Source organism: Myotis lucifugus, unplaced genomic scaffold (assembly GCF_000147115.1).
Source record: "Myotis lucifugus unplaced genomic scaffold, Myoluc2.0 scaffold_216, whole genome shotgun sequence".
Classification (NCBI taxonomy): Eukaryota; Metazoa; Chordata; class Mammalia; order Chiroptera; family Vespertilionidae; genus Myotis; species Myotis lucifugus.
The window spans coordinates 967,189-987,885 of record NW_005871264.1 but is presented as its reverse complement, the minus strand read 5'-3'; the positions used below and the strand labels follow the sequence as shown (position 1 = coordinate 987,885).

At 41.3% G+C, this 20,697-nt stretch overlaps 1 protein-coding gene across 1 annotated transcript in view; it reads right to left on the bottom strand.

Moving 5' to 3' along the window:
• Positions 1-17,387, bottom strand: part of CRYBG1 (crystallin beta-gamma domain containing 1) — a 70,565-nt gene extending 53,178 nt beyond the window's left edge. The window contains exon 1 of the mRNA XM_014463663.2: positions 17,225-17,387. Within this exon, the coding sequence (XP_014319149.1) occupies positions 17,225-17,227 (3 nt within the window). The 5' untranslated portion in view covers positions 17,228-17,387. The remainder of the gene's footprint in view (positions 1-17,224) is intronic.
• Between the last annotated feature and the right edge of the window lie 3,310 nt (positions 17,388-20,697).

Here is a 20,697-nt window from a genome sequence, read left to right as displayed (position 1 = left end):
CCCTCTCCCCAACAGTGAAACTGTGTTGGAGTAATCTGTTCATCCGTCATTCAGGGGCTGCTGGTCAGCCCGGGCAAGACTGTATGGTTCCATTTATATGATGTTCTAGACAAAGCAAACTAATCTATAATCATGGAAAGTAAATCAGTGTTTGCCTGAGGGCAAGGTGGTGGGTACTGGTGTGACTGGAAAAAATCACAAGGAACTTTGGGGAGTGATGGTAATGTTCTAACTTGATTGTGGTGATGGTGACACACGTGCAACATATCTTTCCAAACTCATCAATCTGTATACTTTAAATGGGTACAATTTATATATGTAAATTATATTTTAATAAACTTGATTTGAAAATAAAACTTTTCCCTGGAAAATAAAGAGCAAAAACACAATCCACCAAATATGCACCCCTGGCTCAGGTGTATATTTCATAGTTCTTAGTCAATGACTCGAGTCATTTCAAAGGCTAGGCCCTCATTCATAGGGGAGTGCAGTCTTCCTCCAAAGGGCTGGGTCCCTGTGACCCCTCAGCATCAAATCTCTATGCAGGATGCTCTGAGCAGTGTTCAGAATATCCCATTCCTTCAGGGTAAAGTCCACAGTAATATCTTTGAGGAACACCCTTCTTTTCACCCATGGATTATTTCTTTCCAGTGTCAATGAAGAAGAATGAGAGAATGAAAAACCCAAATGGCCTGGGAGTTGTCCAGAGAGTGGCAATAGGCCCCTCCTTAAGTTGGAGCCTTTGCACTTGGAGTCCTAAACCCAGGATGGGAGACCATGAACCCAACACCTTCTCCCTGAACCTTGACGATAATCTGTTAGGAAAGGGAGTGTTTTCCAAAGAGGCCATGAGGGCCCATCAGTCTTCTTTTTGCTTCCCCAGGTTCTCCTCTGGGGATGGGCAGGGTCCTGAGGGTTCTCAAACTATAGCAGAGCCAGGCAATGCCAAGACTTCCTCTGTAGTTAGCTTTTTACCAAGTATGTACTTTCTGCCCACGTTCCTTAAGGCAGCCTGCCCACCTCACTCTGCAGAACCTCCTGCTACTCATGTCCTGCTAGGATGAGTGCAGTTCACCACAGCACTATTTTGAGAATGGCCCATGGGTGTGTGCTGAGATCTATTTTAGTGTTCTTATTGGCTCCTATCAAATGTGGCTCATTAGGGGGCATGTGTAAGTGTCTATGACAAGATCATATTCCTGGCAGGGTGTAGAGGCCCAGGCACCACTGGCTGCAGCGCTGCTCTGTGATTCTCAAACTTCTTGATGTAGCTGCACCTCTTATCAGTAGTTGCCACGTGTATTATTATATATAATTTCAGAGATCTCTGCTATCTCATCAATCAGTGGGGAGCAAAAAAATCAGTAAATAAAAGATAAATTGTTAATATACTACCAAATTGTAAATATACCGAAATGTCTGGACATACAGGCAAAATAGTGTGCTTACTGCATCTCACCCCCCTCAACACCCACTCCTGGATTCATTTTTGGAGGTTGAAGAAAAATATGTTGAGCATATTATTTGAAAATGTAACTAACATATTATTTAAAAATAAGTCTTTCATATATTTCCCACCTTTTCATTGCCCAGTGAAATATAAGCCCCTTAAGAGCAGGAAATTATGCCCTGTCTGCATTCCCAACACCTAGCACAAGGACTTAGAGCTAGACATAAATTATTTGCTGTTATTGAAGAATTAGTAACATCCATCCTCTCTTCCAAAATGGAATTACCAACACTCTTGGAGATAACTATAAACATGGTTAGGTCTCAACAAAACAAAAATAGAATAGAAATTTTTCCTGCACAAGACAGTGTGCTCAAGAGTTCTGTTTTGCTGAGTGAAGATTCTGCCTGGTGATGCAGCTGCTGGCACACAAACTTTGAATTCTTCAAGTTTACTGTTGGCTCCTAACCTGAATCTGACTTGAGAAAGTAGATCAAGATCTTTCTACATGTACACACCTGTACATTCTGTTAAAATGTGGTCATTGACGTAACTCTTTAAAAAAAAATTTTTGATTCCCTAAGAGCTCACCTTGTTGATTTCTTAAAGATCTTAGCTCCTTAACTTCAGTTCAGCCATGATGAAGAATAAATGAGTCCAATGGACATTATTCTGAATAATACAATTGGCCATGTTACCTTATTAATACTCACAGCATACGTGTATGTGTACTTGTATTGGTGAGGAAATTTTTTTCTACATAGATTTTTTAAAAAATGGCTTTAATTGTATGACTTCAAAAAAATAGGGATCTAAGTTACTTCACCCTTCAACCTTTAAAAGTAAAAGCAAGGGTTGACAAATTCTGTTCAATAATAATAAGAAATATTTTCAACTAAAGAACAAAGATAGAGTGTAGGGATAGGGGAGGAGAGAAAAAAGAGAAAGAGTCAAAGCTGGATAGAAAAAGCTGATGTACAATTAGGTGGCGAGAAAGAGAAACAAAAAGCAAGAAAGACTTTCATGAGGAGACATCACTGTTTCCTTACAACTTCCAGGATATTCACGCTGAAGACTTTTAGAATTAAAATTAAAATCACGAAGAGGAGGAGGGCCAAGATGGTGGCATGGGTAAACATGGCTCTGCCTCGCCTCTAACAACCACATCAAAATTACAATTAAACTACAGAACAACCATCATTCAAAACTGAATGATACCTCGGTCTACTTCAAACCTAGGAGCTAACTTGGTTTGAATTTAATAAATACAATAAAATGGCAATAAATACATTCCTGAAATCTGGCTGAATGGAAATCATACAACCAGAGAAGTAAAGAAGCCACATTGAAACTGGGAGGAGGGGCAGAGGTGCTGAATGGGCTGGCCTGGCACTCATGTGTGGTATTTTTTTTTTTAATTGGGAGAGATATCTTGGCTGCAAAGGTCCCCATGAGGAGCAAGGGGTCCCAGTCCCATACCAGACCCCTCAGCCCAGGGTTCCAGTGCAAGGAAGAGAAGCCCCTGTAACTTCGGGCTGTAAAAATCAGTGAAGATTGTGTCTCAGCATCACTGAGGATTGTTGGACTCCCAGGCATTCCTCTTGAAGGACCAGTTCATGGACTTACTTAAACTCACTCACTCTGAGCTCCAGCACTAGGACAGCAACTTGAAAGGATCCAGGGACATACGGGGAGGAACTAAATTGTCTGGCATCAGGGCAAGAATGGGGGGCAGCTTTCTCCCAGACAAAAGTGCTGGTAGAGGTCATTGGTCCTTTGCTGAGACCTCCCTGCCACAATGCCAACAAGCAGTTGCCATATCTTGAGTCTCTATCAACCTTGCCCACACTGTTTGCCCTTCCCTGAGACCCTGCCCCACCCAATTTTCAACTCCACCCAAGTTATTTGCCATGGCTTTTTCATATAAACGGCCTGTCCTGACTCAGGCTTCAGACTTGCCTAAAATCTCTCAAACAAGCAGCAGCTGGCCTCAGTGTGCTTGCTAAATGGTCCCAGGCCTGGCACTGGCGGCAGCCTACCCTGGTTCACAGCTTGGCCTCTCCTGAGTACTATTAAGACCAACACAAGTAGCAGGGGTCTTCAGATTGCTCTGTAGCTCATGCCAAGTGGCCCCAGTCAGGGTACAGGCAGTGGCTAACTTACACTTCCTGGGAGGCCCCAGAGCCAGTGCACCCAGTGGTCAGCTTTAGACCATGCCAGATTACAACCTACAACATCCATGAGCATCACACTCAAGGGGTGGAGTCGGTGAGCACCAAAGCCCCACTGAAGTAAGTCCTGCTCCATAGGGGCATCTGCAGCTCAGCAGCTCTTTTGCTGTAGTCATAGTGGGTTCACACAGCCAATTGGCCTTCAAGGAACTTAGTTATAAATTCAGGGAACTTAGTGAAAACATCAATGACACAAAACAGGACCAGTTAGAAATGAAAGTGCACCAATGGAATTGAAGAATAATTTACAGGGATTCAACAGAAGAGTAGAGGACAATGAGAATCAAATAAGCGATTTGGAATACAAGGAAGCATCAAATGCCAATCAGAAGAACAAAAAGAAAAAAAGAATCCAAAAATATGAAGTTAGTGTAAGGAGCCTCTGGGACAACTTCAAGCATACCACTATTTGCATCATGGGGGTGCCAGAAGGAGATGAGAGAGAGCAAGACATTGAAAACCTATTTGATGAAATAATGAGGAAAAAAAGAAGAAAGAATGATAGAAACCTTCCCTTATCTGGTGAAAGAAATAGATTTACAAGTCCAGGAAGTGCAGAGAGTCCCAAACAAGAGGAACCCAAAGAGACTAACACCAAGACACATAATAATTAAAATTCCAAAGATTAAAGGCAAAGAGAAAATCTTAAATGCAGCAAGAGAAAAGCAGTTAGTTACCTATGGGGAAAGCCCATATGACTGTCAGCTGATTTCTCAACAGAAACTTTGCAGGCCAGAAGGGAGTGGCCAGAAATATTCAAACTGATGAAAAGTAAGGTCCTACAACCAAGATTATTCTACCAAGCAAAGCTTTCATTTAGAATTGAAGGTCAGATAAAGAGCTTCACAGCCAAGAAAAAATTAAAGGAATTCATCACCATCAAACCAATATTATGTGAAATGTTGAAGGGTCTTCTCGAAGAAGAAGGAGAAGAAGAAGAAGAAGGAGGAGGAGGAGGAGGAGGAGGAGGAGGAGGAGGAGAGACTTAAAAAAATATGAACAATAAAATGGCAATAAATACATATCTATCAACAATTGAATCTAAAAATCAAAATAAACAAAGAAGGAATCTAATGAACAAAATAAACTCTTGAATAAAATGGAACCAGAGGCATGGAAACATGGAACAGACTGCTGGATCTCAGAAGGAAAGGGGGGAGGAGAAATTAACCAAATAACTTACTAGTATATGTATAGATGCATTACCCATGGACACAGACAATAAATAGGGTAGTCTAGGCCTGGGGTGGGTGGGATATGAGTAGAGGGGGGCAATGGGGGAATAAAAGGGGGACATATGTAATTCTCTCAACCATAAAGATTCAACAAATAAATAAATTTGAAATCACATTTTCCCATGATAAGTGTACAGTAGAATATCATCTCATTCTCAGAACCCCCAGACAGATACAGTTAAATCTAACAGAGGATCTAGCTTGGCTGGGTGGCTCAGTTGATGGGAGCATGGTCCCTTATACCAAAAAGGTTGCAGATTCAACCAGCAGGTGTAGATCAGTGGTTGAGCATTGACCCATGAACCAGGAGGTTATGATTCAATTCTTGGTCAGGGCACATGCCCAGGTTGTGGGCTCAGTCCCCAGTAGGAGGCGTTCAGGAGACAGCTAATTGATGATTCTCTTTTGTTATTGATAGATCTCTCTCTCTCTCTCCCCTCCTTTCCTCTCTCTGAAATCAATAAAAAATATTTAAAAAAAAATAAAGATTGTAGGTTCAGTTCCTCGTCAGGACACACACTTAGGTTGTGGGTTCAATTCCTTAGTTGGGGCAGGTATGGAAGGCAACTGATCACTCTCTCTCTCTCTCTCTCTCCCTCCCTCCCTCCCTTGCTCTCTCTCTCTCTCTAAATAAAAATAAAAATGTATCCTCAGGTGAGGGTTAAACAAAAATTAACCAGGATACTGCATCAGGGACCCATCTGGATCCTCTGCTAAATTTGGGTCTGTAGTATCAGGGACACAAAAGGCATTTATAACTATCTACTCTCCCTCCCATCTCTCCATTTTGTGTTTTTTCTTTTGGGTATTCCTTGTGCTAATATAGATGGCCCACTCTAAATATATACAACACACACACACAATGCAAAAGAAGAAATATTCATGTAAATATGAACCTGACCCTATTAAACACGGAAACATTTTAACTTTCTAGATAAATATTTTCCTCTTATGTGTTAAACAGTTCCCTCTCCCAGAGTATACTAAATATAATTTAACTGCTTCTTAATGGTTCTGGAGATAGAACTATGGACCTCTGTTATTCCATTTGTGCTGTAATAGTGATTTCTTCCAGGACTGCTACAGTGAGTGCAGACGAAGGCTTGCACAAGCTATAACACTATTTAGTAGTAAGGGCTCTATGCAAAGAAATATGAAATTACTACATTCAAACATTTTTGATCTGCAGTACAATTTCACATGGTGGAACCAATAACACCCCACATTAGAGCTCCATTGTCACTGCCCCCCGGTTGCCCCTGTGCTGTGTCTAATATTGCTCAGCATCCCAATGCGCCACCCCTCCCCCCATCTCTGCTGCTCACTATTGCTTTCCTTGTGTTTTCTTTTTGTTGTTGTTGTTTTTTAATCTCTTCTCTGTCCTTTCAACTTCAGGTGACACATACTTCCCTACTTACAACCTCAATATGTCTGTTTGTTTTTCTAATGCTTCCATGTCAAGCTGAACGACAATCATATCCTGTCTCATAAAATCACAGAATACCACTGGGTCAAAGAACAGTGACAGACTGGGGGTTTTAACTTTCAGGTTTAACAGTGTCCTGAAAGAGAGGCATTATTGAATATGAAAACCAACATTTATAAAATAATTACATGTCCATTATTCCAAAGGTATCTTCCACCCTTACAGAGGATTTAAGAAAGAGTAAAGGGTTTCCTTTAAAAAATAGATTCCCAGTTCCAGGTGAATCTGTCTCTCATTTATTGTTTGATAGAAACAGAGTGAAATCCGATTGTTTAAAGCCACCGGCATTTGGCCAACCAGAAAGGAAGATAAGATCATAGACTATTTGAATTGTAGGATTATTTATTCATTCATTCCACTACTAACTATGGAGAGTCTGCTTTGTGCCAGAATTTTCTCCTTACCTTGAAGAGGCAAACTGTAGCCCAAATTATTTTCCTAAGATAAAATGCTTTCTCAAAGTTAGCTCAGTTTCTAAAAGTTGGCTCTCACTTGGAATTACACCGTTAGAAAAACAAGATTTTATTTATTAGAATATGATTTATGTGCCACTACATGAACATACTGACTGCACAGAGTATATTACACCCATGCGGGTGATCACTCCTAGGCCTTGCCATACAGTAATAGGTGTGACAGAGTACAGCAGAGGCGCTCTCACTCATGGAGTGCTCTTTAGAAGCTGTTAACTCTGTAAGCAGTGTGTGCTGGCTATTTCTGTTTCCTCACGCATTTCTGTGACCCAAGCTTTTGACAATGATGGGCTAGAGAACTGACTCCCCTTACCCTTTGGCTTTGGTTTGGTTCAGCCAGTGGCAGGCTCTGGCAGAACTGAAGGGAGACGAGTGAGGTTGAAGTAGGTTTTCCCCTCCTCTCTCTGTCCTTAGGCTCTGAGTTGGGTATAGCTGGTTTACTATGGTGTCTGCCAGGCAGACCTCCTCTGCAGCTACACTTCTCTCTCCAGGTTCCAGTAATTGCTTCTTCCTCTTTCCCCGTCAGACCTAGGATGGAGCAGGCGCTGGCTAGGGAGTTGCTTCACTGTCCTTTGCTTGTGGCAGAACCAGGTTTTGTGGCGCGTGAAGCATAAATAATTTTGAGAGCTTTCTTTAAGAACAAGAACACAAAACACTGGATGACAGACTTAGGGGCAGAGCCTTGGAAGAGGCCATGTGAGTGAAGAACCCCGAAGCTTAAGCTTCTTTCACCTCTTGTTTTCCTTAAAACCCTGCCCACACTTTGTCAACAACCCTCATTACCTTCCTCAGTAACCCAGGTTGAGTGTGCCGTTTCCTGTGCTGGAAACTAATATTGACTGTCTGTCTAATTACGGGTAACAAGTAATGCAGAATGTTTCCCTATATGTAAATTGAACAGTTCCTCAAACATTTTCTTTTTCTCACAAAGATAACGATCATGTTGATTAATGTGCTTTATAGTAGAGATGCATAGTCCTAATTTGGTGAATCGTTTCTTTCTTATGTGTAACTAAGAGGAGATACAGAAATTTGAAATTTATAGCAAACTATTTCTTACGGCAAAGGACCTGAATAGACACTTCTCCAAAGAGCACAAATGGCCAATAGACATATGAAAAGTTGCTCAAAGTCACTAATCATCAGAGAAATGCAAATTAAAACCACAGAGACATCACCTCACACCTGTCAGAATAGCTATCATCAATAAATTCACAAAAGACAAGTGTTGGCGAGGATGTGGAGAAAAGGGAACTGCCGTGTACTTTTGGGGGGAATGCAGATTGGTGCAGCCACTGTGGAAAAAAGTATGGCATTTCCTAAGAAAAATAAAAAAATGGAACTGCCTTATGACCCAGTGATTTCACTTCCGAAGAAACCCGAAACACTGATTCAAAAGAATACATGCATCACTATGTTCACTGCAGCATTATTTACAGTAGCCAAGATTTGGAAGCAGCCCAAGGCACATAAGTAGAGGAGTGGATTAAAAATATGAATTACACAGTGGAATTCTACTTGGCCATAAGAAAGAAGAAAATCTTACCTTTTGTGATAGCAAGAAGGGCCTAGAGGGCATCATGCTCAGTGAAATAAGCTAGTCAGAGAAAGACAAATACTATATGATTTCACTTATATGTGGAATCTAATGAACAAAATAAACAAAATAGAAACAAACCCAGATACAGAGAACAGACTGACAACTGTCAGAAGGGAAATAGATGAAGTGATTAAGTAAAAAACCCTACAAACTCATGGACACAAACAACAGTATGGTGATTATCAGAGGGGAAGGGGGGGGAGGTAGAAAAGGGAAAAAGGGGAATAAATGGTGATGGAAGGAGACTAGACTTTCAATGATGAGCGCTCAATGCAATGTGCAGAATTGTACATTTGAAACGTATATAATTTTATTGGCCAATGTAACACCAATACATTCCATTAAAAATGTTTGGCAGGCCCTAGCTGGTTTTGCTCAGTGGATAGAGCATTGCCCACGGACTGAAGGACCCCTGGTTTGATTCTGGTCAAGGTCAAGTTTGTACCTAGGTTGCAGGTTTCCTGGCCCTCATCCAGGTGCATGCAGGAGGCAACCAATCAATGTGTCTCTCTGGCATGGATATTTTTCTCTGTCTCTCCCTCTCCCTTCCACTCTCTCTAAAAAAATCAATGGAGCCTCATCCGGTTTGGCTCAGTAGATAGAGTGTTGACCTTCGGACCAAAGGGTCCTGGGTTCAATTCCGGCCAAGGGCACGTACCTCAGTTGCAGGCTCCTCCCTGTCAGGGCACGTGCAGGAGGCAACCAATCGATGTGTTTCTCTCACATAGATGTTTCTCTCTGTCTTTCCCTCTCTCTTCCACTCTCTCTGTAATCAATGGAAAAATATCCTCAGGTGAGAATTAACCCCCCTGCCCCAAATGTATGGCAGAAAGTAGTGAATTTATTTCAAGAAAATGGAACAATTGTTATCTTTCCAATTAATATATACTTCCCAGAAATATCTCAGTTCTCTGTAATTTCTAGTGGGAATTATTGACCTCACAATTTTCAAAGAAGCAGAATGCATGCTTTACCTAGGAGAGCACAGGAACACCACTAAATGGTGATCAAAACATTTATCCTCTCAAAAATTCCTCCAGTGTCATGGGGTATTGAGAAATTCATATAAAATAATACATGTAGACATGCTTCGAAAATCACAAAGCACCTTAAGACAGTGATTGTTGGCATAATTAATAGCCTTATGTTTTGCTGATGTTTCATAGCCTAAGTTTAAATTATAGAAGCTAAGTAAATAACTAATTAGATTAACTTATGATTCTCAGTTGGTGAGATGAAGATGAAAATAGTCTGAAAATAGCCATATTAGATGCCATTTGTAAAGGAGTTCTATCAGCAGAACTTGGCATATCATTGCTTATGACCACACCTTCAATGTGCCATGACTAGAATAAAGAAAACAAGCAAAAGTCTACCTTTTTAAAAATCTTTCCCCCCAGATCATAACATATAGCATATATGCAAATGGGAAGAGAGAGCCCCTTTGGATCACCCTATGTGAAATAGCACTTCATTTTCTATAACCTTATCCTTGTTTATCTTCTTAGCACTTATTTCCTGCACTATACTTCATATTTATTGGTACTCTTTATTGTGTCTTTTCTTACAGAATGTTAGCTGCATGATGACAAGAATGTAGTCCTTAACCCTTTCCCAATTCATGGTACCCAATAGGCACATCAACTGTATTTTCCAGAAATCCCTCATTCTCTCACCCATGAATAAGTCAGAGCCAGACAACAGTGTGCAGGGGAGTGGCCAATGGCTTGGGGGCAATGGATGACTTCTGAAGTCCGCAGTGAACAATTCTCAGACAGGAATAAAGGCCTGCCTCTAGCCTTCTCAGGTGATTCCCCCCAGATCCAGTTTCTGAATTACTCATCCTCTGGATTGTTTTGAGGCTTAAATTGAGACAGGCCAGTAAGCCAGGACAAGCAAAGCAGGACACCGAGACTGATAGTTAGACAGCAGTTTGCAGCCACCTAGTAAATCCTATCTTCCCTAAACCAAGGACACTTACGAGTAAGTGGGACATTTATAATACCTTTTTAAAAATACTTTCAACAATAAAGATAAATGTTTTAAAAAGAAAAAAAAGTAAATGGTTTGCACTTCTTCCCAACCAGAAAGTAAATAGCTTTATATCACCCTACCCAGGGAGACAGATAACAGAAATCCAATCACACCCGAGGACAGATGAAGTTAAGAGAATAAATCTCATTTTGGTGCATCAGCATAAAGCTGATGAATATTCTACTGATCCTCCCCTAAGACCTCCCCTAAAAGCCCAGCCTTTAAAACCCCTCAAAATCGAAGGTCCCAGAGTGCACTTTCCCTCCCAGGAATATGCCTGCACCTCTCTCCCCGACCCCCTTTTCCCCCATAGGCACCCATCTCCTAAACTCTACATCTCCTCAAATCTAAGGGACCCCAGAGGCTTGCAATCAGAGCAGCAATGGGCAGTGGCAGTTCATCTCCAGGAAACCCCTTGAACCTGTCCCCAAGGCTCCCTTCTCTCTGACTTCTTAGTGCACCAAAACAGACCAACCCAGGCTCATTTCCCCAGCCCTTTCTTGTTTCACTGTCCCCAGCTTTTTTAAAAAAAATATTTTTTTAATTAATTTCAGAAAGGAAGGGAGAGATAGAAACATCAGTGATGAGAGAGTCATTGATCGGCTGCCTCCTGCACTCCCCCTACTGGGAATCGAGCCTGAAACATGGGCATGTGCCCTTGACTGGAATCAAACCTGGGATCCTCCTGTCCAGAGGCCAATGCTCTATCCACTGAGCCAAACCAGGTAGGGCACTGTCCCCAGCTTTAATAAATGTCCTCCAAAATTCACCTGGACTTTGGTTGTGAAATTTTTCCTGCATGAAGCCAAGAACCCACACACTAGCCGGCTCTGGGCAGACCCGCTGAGGGCCAGGTCCCTTTTCCAGTAACAAAATGAGATGTTTGTCAAACACCTAGCACAGTATCTCAGGAAGAGATAGGGAATGGAAAAGGAGAGCTTAAAGGAAAATAAAAGAAATACATATTCATACTGGAAAGTCAGAATATATAAACCAATATAATGAAGAAAATATAAATTATCCTTTATGTATCCATCCCAAAACACCAATATTACTATTTTTTTTGGCTCTTTTTGGAAGATTATATAACACTAGAGGCCCCGTACACAAAAATTTGTGCACTTGGGGTGGAGGGGGTCCCTCAGCCTGGCCTGTGCCCTCTCACAGTCTGGGACCCCCTCGGGGGATGACCATCTGCTGGCTTAGGCCTGCTCCCCGGGGGATTGGGCCTAAGCTGGCAGTCAGACATCCCTCTGGCAGCCCAGGAGCCCTCAAGGGATGTCCACTTGCCAGCAGGGAGCAGGCCTAAGCTGCAGTCGGACATCCTTAGCGCTGATGAGGAGGCGGGAGAGGCTCCCACCACCACCGCTGTACTAGCAGCCGTCAACCTGGTTTGTGACTGAGCAGAGCTCCCCCTGTGGGAGCGCACTGACCACCAGGGGGCAGCTCCTGCATTGAGCGTCTGTCCCCTGGTGGTCAGTGTGTGTCATAGTGACCACTCATTCCCAGTCATTCTGTTGTTAGGGTCAATTTGCATATTACCCTTTTATTATATAGGATAGAGACCTGGTGCATGGGTGGGGGCCAGCTGATTTGCCCTGAAGGGTGTCCCCGATCAGGGTGAGGGTCCCGCTGGGGTGCCTGGCCAGCCTGGGTGAGGGGCTGATGGTTGTTTGCAGGCTGGCCACGGCCCCCAGCCACCCAAGCTCCCAGTGGAGGCTGGCTAGAAGCAGGTATCTAGGATTTATTTATCTTCTATAATTGAAACTTTGTTGCCTCAGCCAGCCAGGGCAGGCAGGAAGCTTGGCTTCCTCCATCGCCAGGGCAACCAGGCCTCCTGATTGCTCCAGCTCCATGGCTGCCGGCCACCATCTTGGTTGGGTTAATTTGCATACAGTCGCTCTGATTGGCTGGTGGGTGTGGCTTGGGGCATAGCAGAGGTGCAGTCAATTTGCATGTTTCTCTTTTATTAGATTACATCATTTTGTATATGTTGTTTGGTATATTGTTCTGGCATTATATAATGCCATTTTTGTATATGCTGTTTGGTATATTGTTCTTTTGCTGAAGTCATGCCGATAAATAAATATCTATAATAGTATTTTTAATGGTTGCACCGAGTTCCATTATGTCAACATAGCACAATGCCTACAGGTGTTCATTTATGTTATTTTCTTTTTTTCCCCTAATATATGTTTATTGATTTCAGAGTGGAAGGGAGAGGAAGAGAGAGATAGAAACATCAATGATGAGAGACAGTCATAGATCAGCCGCCTCCTGCACGCCCCACACTGGGGATTGAGCCCACACCCCAGCATGTGCCCTTGACTGGAACCAAACCTGGGACCCTTCAGTCTGCAGGCCAACGCTCTATCCACTGAGCCAAACCATGTAGGGCTCATTTATGTTATTTTCAATGCATTGCAGACTGCAGAGAAGAATTTGTAGCTTACCTCTACACATATCCCTAACTATTTGCATAGGATACATTCCTAATTAATAATCAAGAAATAAAAAGAAAAACCATTGCCTGGCTGGGGTGGCTCAGTAGTTGAGCATCAACCCATGAACCAAAAGGTTACAGGTTGTGGAGTCCATCCCCAGTGGTGGGTGTGCAGAAGGCAGTCAATCGATGTTTCTCTCTCACGAATTTCTATTTTTCTATCTCTCTCTCTTCCCCTCTCTCTAAAATCAATAAAAAAGGGAGGGGGGAGAAAAGGAAAACCATAATGAGATATCTTTACACACCCACCATATTGGAAAATAGCTAAAAAGACCAATAATAGAGAGGATGTGAAGCAATAGGAACTGTGATCAGAATGTAAATTGGCACCACTACTTTGGAAAGCACTTGGCATTATATAACATGCATATTCTATGAGCAAGTAATTCCTCTCAGTGCAGTCCCTAGAGCAGCAGTTCTCAAAAGTTTAGTTTCAGGACCCCTTGACACTCTTAAAAATTAAGGACCTCAAGAGCCTTTGTTTATGTAGGCTATATCTACCAATACTTACCAGGTTAGAAATTAAAACAGCAATTTTTAAAATTAAGCACTACTCAGGAAACATTCTATTAATCATCAGAATGTCATGTTGCCTCTGGCTCTCCACTGCACACTTGTAAGAGCATGAGCATGAAAGGCTAATAACATCTCAGCATTATTATGAAAATAGTTTCGACATAAGGGCACCTCTGAAAGATCTCAGGAAGCCCCAAGGGTTCCCAGGCCTCACTTTGAGAACTGCTGCCCTCCGGAAGCTCATAAACATCAGTTCAGTACATATGCACAAGAATGTTCATAGCAGTGCTGCTTGTAATAGCCCCCAACAAGAAATGGACCCAGATCCCATCAACAGTAAAATAAATAAATTAACTGTAGTGCATTTATAAAATAGAACACAGAAATAGAAATGAATGAACTTCAGTTGCACACAATTGATAGATGTATTTTATGAACATAATGTTGATCAAAAGAATCCACACAAAAATGAGAACATAAATATATAATTCCATTTATAAGAAATTCAAAGACAGGAAAACTAGTTTGCATTGTCTTGGGATATATTCTTATTGGTTCTCTCTTGTGGGGTAGAGCCTCTCTTTAAATTTTTTATATTTTATCCATCGTGGGTTTTTTCCCATTAACTTTTTTTTAAAATATTTCAATAAAATATTGACTAATTATCTTGATTACTGAGGTTTTTGGCACCCCCTTAATCTTTGCTCCTAAGGCAAGTGCCCACTCCCCTCACCCTAGTACTGGTCCTGGTAATGAGGGAGGGGTGGGAGGGGTGATCAGAAAGAGACCTCAAGAGACATATGGGGTGGTAGCATCACAATATTTCTTGACCTGCACCTAGTTATACCGGTCCTTGCTTTAGAAATATTCATTACATCTTATATTTATATTTTATACACTTTTCTGATGCATGCTACATTTTACAATAAAGCATTTCTTTGTTTTTAATGGCATCAAACATGTTTTATATATTTATTGGCATTTTAAAAAAACTTTGGGTATTTTATTTATAAACCAAGACTTGGCCTTTTATTTTTACTCTTCTGTGATTTATTTCAGCTAACAACTCTTTTTTTAAAAATACATTTTTATTGATTTCAGAGAGGAAGGGAGAGAGAGATAGAAACATCAAAGATGAGAGAAGATCACTGATTAGCTGCCTCCTGCATACCTCCTACTGGGAATCGACCCACAACCCACGCATGTGCCCTGGCCGAGACTCGAACCGTGACCTCCTGGTTCATAGGCTGACACTCAACCACCGAGCCACACTGACTGGGCTCAGCTAACAATTCTTAAGAAGCAACTATGAGCCAGGGACCTTGTAACAGTCCTGAAAGGTGGTAACTGTCATACTTATCTCACATTTGATAAAACTGCAGAGTAAAAAATAATTTAAGTGATTTGCCTAAGGTCATGCAGGGCTGGTGGGACCAGAAGATGCACATTCCTCTCCTATTTCCAGCTCTGGTCCTTTTGATGGGGGCGGGGGAGGGGGGGGCGGAGAGGAGAAGGGGAGGTGCAAGGATGGGAAATGGACAGTGGAAACCAAGGAGCAGGGCTGGGAGGGGCAACTCCAGAGGAGCCCAGAGAACTGCACTGGAACTATCACACCGGGGGAGAAATTCACCCTTCAGCTCACTGGGGCCTATTCAATTATGAGTTTTCATTCAGTGTCTAATATCTTTCTTCACTCCCTGGGTCTTCTGGCCCTCTCACTCCCCTGCTTCCTGCCCTCAGGAAAATCCACTTGATTTCCCCCTATGGAATTTAATCCAGTTCTTCACTCCTCCACTAGATTGTCCCCGGGGGATTGGGAGTCTGTGAGAAAGTTGCTGCTCCCTCAGATTTGCAAAGTAAAACTTATTTCATCACCTCTCACCACTCTGCTCCTGGCAGGCAGCGTGAGCCCGGATGCCGCCTCTCTGCCTCAGCTTGCAGGTTTGGATTGCATTTTGCAAACACTATTCCTGTACAGGCTTGAGGCAGACAAGCCTGTGCATCCAGGTTGAGCGCTGCCCTAGTTCTGTTTTGCTTGGAGACACAGGCAGCAGGTTCCTGCCCACTTCAACATTTGAATGAAAATGAAAATGTCAGTCTCACTGGCCACTCTTAGTACCTGCAGTGCCTTCCATGCACCTTTATTTCATATTGCAGGGAAATTAAGGGAGAAACAACCTTCAAAATTGTCAGCCTGGCAAATACACCTCCTCCTGCAGCTCTACCCACCCTACCCTGGCTGGCTTACCAATGCACGTAGGCTACAGCTCAATTGATCTGCGTAGTACATTTCTTAGATATTTATGATTAAGCCTTAAAAAATGATTGACCAAAATGTCATAAAATTCACTTATTAAACTTAAAATGCTTTTTGGAGGTTCATAGTCAAGATGCTCTTAAACCTAAGTGTTCACTTTTTTAAAATTTGCCACATCATTTTATTTTTATTTTATTTATTAATTTTGTTTTGTTTTTGTTAATCCCCACCCAAGGATATTGTTCCATTGATTTTTAGAGAGAGTGGAAGGGAGGGGGAGAGACAGAGAGAGAAACATCGATGTAAGAGAGACAAATCAATTGGTTGCCTCCCAGGGCTGGGGATCAGATCGAGCCTGCAACTGAGGTAGGTGGCCTTAACTGGAATTGAACCCAGAACTCTTCAGTCCAAGAGCTGACGCTCTATCCATTGAGCCAAACCGGTTAGTGCTCCAAATCATTTTAAAAAGGCATTTCTTATAAAAACACAAGGTGTTAAATCTGTGAAGATTAGGAGCTCATCTCTTAGTGTAAAGACTGTTTGACAGTGTAATTATGAAGCCATTGTGACTAAAATATCAAGGAAAGAAAATGGTGGTAGTAATGCCCAACACATATTTGGGGCTTTATATTTATGCCTCTATGATCAAACTAGTGAGCAACATTTAATAGACCTTACATAAACCTATTTTTCTTAAAAGTTTACAAGATTGCTTTTTTTCTCATAACTTATTTTAAGCCACAGCACTTCTTGAATGATGGGGTTGTAAGAAGCTGAGGTCCATAAATTTCTGTGCCCTAATAAAATCTCGTTTGGGGAAAGTATGTGCAATACATAATAACTCGTTATGGGGACAACGCCCATTGGAGAACTCATTTGAAAGATAACCTACATTTTAAAATAATGTGTAACAGAGTTCTACGTTCCCTTACCATGAAGACAAATAAAGATCATTCCTTACTCTCAATGCAATGCTTCCCAAGTAGTGTATTCCAAGGGGCTGGACATCAGTTTGTCCTTGACATTTGGAAAAGAGGCGGGGAGAAAAGACTTTTTTTTTTTTAACTAAGGGGGGGGGGGAGGAGAGGATTAACTAAATTCTTTATCGCACACTCAACAACAGGTCTATAGAACTGACAGTGTAAGGCTGGCAGGTGGAACTAATTCAAATATAGCTTGTCAAAGATTACCGGCAATATTTTAAAGATCACATACTAGGCATTTTCACTTCTACTTCAAGCCAAAGTCCCCCAGGGTACTCAGCCTCCCATTATATTCCTTCTACTCACTATTGCTTACAATTTTTAAGCCCAGAGAATATGCCAGCTCTGGACAATAAACACATTGTGAAGTTAATTGATGTCATTAATAATACAACGTAAGTTCAAAAGAAAGTCTTAGTCAATGAAGAGATAACAAAAGTTCAATTAGTTTCTTACCATGATGTTGCTTCTTTTTTGCTTTCTAGAGAACCACCAAGAGAATATGAGAAGTCAAATGTAGCTGCTCAGGCATTACCAATATCAATCTTCTGATTTCTCAAAATAGCCCCGTCTAGTCTTCCTCCTTCCAGCCTACCCAGTTTAACTCTCACCAGCTCCCTCTCCAGCCCTGCTGCTCCCTCCCAGAGGCTGAGCTGAATGACAGATACTGACTGTTATGGGAAAAGCACATTGAATAAGGGTGTGTTTGATTCAAGAGTTGCAAGGGTTAAAGAGGTGCGCCTTTCTTGGGGCGTGACACTGAGCCACAGTAGCTGAAAAGGCAACAGAGGAAGTTTTGAGAAAGTTTCCCTGCATGCATTAAATTATATGGAAAACCTGAACACAGGAAATAGGAAGTAGATAAAGCAAGGAGGATATTTTAGCTTTAATTTCCTTTTTCTAGTGAACAACATCAACTTTTTTAATGTTGAGTTTTTGCTGTGTCTTGTTTTAACTCCAGCTTTTGTATAGTTATGCTTTTTTAAAAAGATATAAATTATATCCCATAAGCCACATACCATGTAACATTACAAAAAATATGAGTGCAACATAATAAAAAAGGCAAATATTATGCCCACCTCATTAAAACCCAAATACTTGATATTATATTCATCAATAAATATAAGTCAGTAATTATCATAACATTTGCTCCAGTTGTTTCTAGTTTGCATAAGTCTTATCAGAGCTTTTCAGTATTTGGTAACAAGTTTCACTCTTCAACAAAATAGTCACACTACTATTAGACTTATTAATTACTTAAGTATTTATTATTAGGTGATAGATATCAGAAGAAATGCTCTCCTATTTTTTTTTTTTCAGCATGACCATCAGTATTAGAAACATTTATTAAATACCTACTGGCTCATGTCAATGTGTAAGCATATATTATTGATGGTGGTGAGTGTATATGTGAGGTGTTATTCTTTTTTTTAATTTTAGTTTAAATTATGGTAAAAAGCATATAACAAAATATACCATCTTAATCATTTTTAGGTGTACACTTCAGTAGTGTTAACAATTTTCACCTTGTTGTGCCACAGAGCTAACTTTTTCACCTTGCAAAACGGAAACTATACCTCTTAAACAACTCTCCATTTCCCCCTCTCCCTAGCCCCTGAAAGCCACCATGCTCCTTTCTGTCTATGAGTTGGACTACTCTAGGTACCAAACACAGAGTGTTTTTGTCTTTTTATGACCACCTATTTCACTAAGCACAATATCCTCAAGGTTTGTTCATGTTGTAGCATGAGACAGGATTTCCTCCTTTTTTAAGGTTAAATAATATTCCATTGTACATATGTACCAACATTTTTTATGCATTCATCTGTTAGTGGACATTTGGGTGGCTTCCATCTCTGAGCTGTTGTGAATAATGCTGCAATGAATATAGCATGCAAATATCTCTTTTAGGTCCTACCTTCAGCTCTGTTGGATATATTCCCAGAAGTGGGATTGCTGGATCAAAAAGCAACTGTATGTTTAATTTTTTGAGGAACCTTCATGCTAGGTTTTCCGTAGTAGCTGCACCATTTTTACATTCCCATCAACGGTGCTCAGCGATTCCAATTTCTCCACATCTTCCTTCATTAACACTAGCTATTTTTTTTTTATATTAGCCATCCTAATGGGTATGAGGTGTATCTCACTGTGATTTTGATGGACATTTCTGTAATAACCAGTGATGTTAAACATCTTTTCATATGCGCATATTTATAGCTCTTCTTTGGAGAAATGTCTATTCAAGTCCTTAGTTTATTTTCAAAATCAGAATATTTGTTTCTTTTGTTCTTGAGTAAGAAAGCTATTCTTTTTTAAAAATTTATTTATTGATTAGAGAGGAAGAAACATCAGTTTGTTGTTCCACTTATTTATGCATTCATTTTGGATTGATTTTTGCAGAGAGGAAGGGAGAGGGAGAGAGAGAGCAAAACATCAATCTGTTGTCTCTCCTATATGCACCCCTACCAGGAATCCAGCCTGCAACCCAGCCATGTGCCCTGACTGGGAATCAAACCAGCAACCTTTCGGCACATGGAACAACTAATATGAAATAATTAACATCTTCTATAGTAGTGATGGCGAACCTATGACATGCGTGTCAGAGGTGACACACGAACTCATTTTTTTGGTTGATTTTTCTTTGTTAAATGGCATTTAAATATATAAAATAAATATCAAAAATATAAATCTTTGTTTTACTATGGTTTCAAATATCAAAAAATTTCTATATGTGACACGGCACCAGAGTTAAGTTAGGGTTTTTCAAAATGCTGACACGCTGAGCTCAAAAGGTTCGCCATCACTGTTCTATAGGGCACCTACAACATATTCACTACGTAAGGGATAGAAAATATAAGGCCTATTTTGACTCTTAGAAGTTTATAGACTTGACTATAAAACAACCAGTGTGCAGGCAGGCATATAATTAAATGCTAAAATGTGCAGAAGAAACATGTGTAATGCTTTAAGGGTTCAAAGAGTAAAAGGCCAGTGAGGGTGTGCCAGAAGACCGCAGGAAGGGCAAGCCTTGGAAGATAGATTTAACGAGACAAGAGTTGAGGAATGGCATTCCAGGTGAGGGGAAGAGCCTGCAGAAGGCTATATAGTGACCACAGGCACAGGGGGCTCACGGGAGTGACGGGACGTGTTGGAGGTCGGTGGGATAAGTAAGTGGAAGGTTGAATAAGTGAGATTAATCTAGGTTGGGGAGGGCCTTGCCAGGCATGTCAGGAGGGTGGGAAGTTGTGGGAAACACGAGACATTTGCAGGTTCCCGAGCAAGGAGGTGATGTGATCCAAGCAGTGTTGAAGGAAGACAAGCAAGGCAGCCTTTGGTGGGTCCAGCTGGACAGGGACCTGAAGTCAGCAGTTCAGATGTGAAGGGCTAAGGGGCTGAAGTGACCACAAATTGTAGAAATAGAAGAAAAGAAAGACTGAGGGAAAGAAGACACCACTTTGAGAGTGCTGACTCCAAAGCACCTCATAATGTAGTCTCAAGGCCTGTGTGAACGCTCGGGGATGCCATCGGAGGGTCCGGAGACTGGCTTGGGTCCTGGTGAACTTAAGGGACAGTTAATGTTTCCAAATGGACATGTCCACAAACCACGTAGAGTGGGCCTAGAGCTCATTTTCATTCTCAGAGCTATACCTCTATATTTTCTCTGAACTCTAAACCAGCCACGTATTAGATGACATTTGGTTAGGTAAGATTTATATAAGTGACAGTTTATAACTGGCATTGTTGGCTCTTCCCTGGGGCAGTAAGTGCCATTGTTTCCCGTAAAAGACACATTTCCCTGTGGCCAGCTCCCATCAGCATTTTCCAGTTCTGATCAGGAGTCAGCCCTTTTGCAGGAAACCTCCCCACAGGAGGTTGCTGCTGAGCCACCTTGCAGTGAGCTCATTAATAAGCCTAAGTAATAATTACAC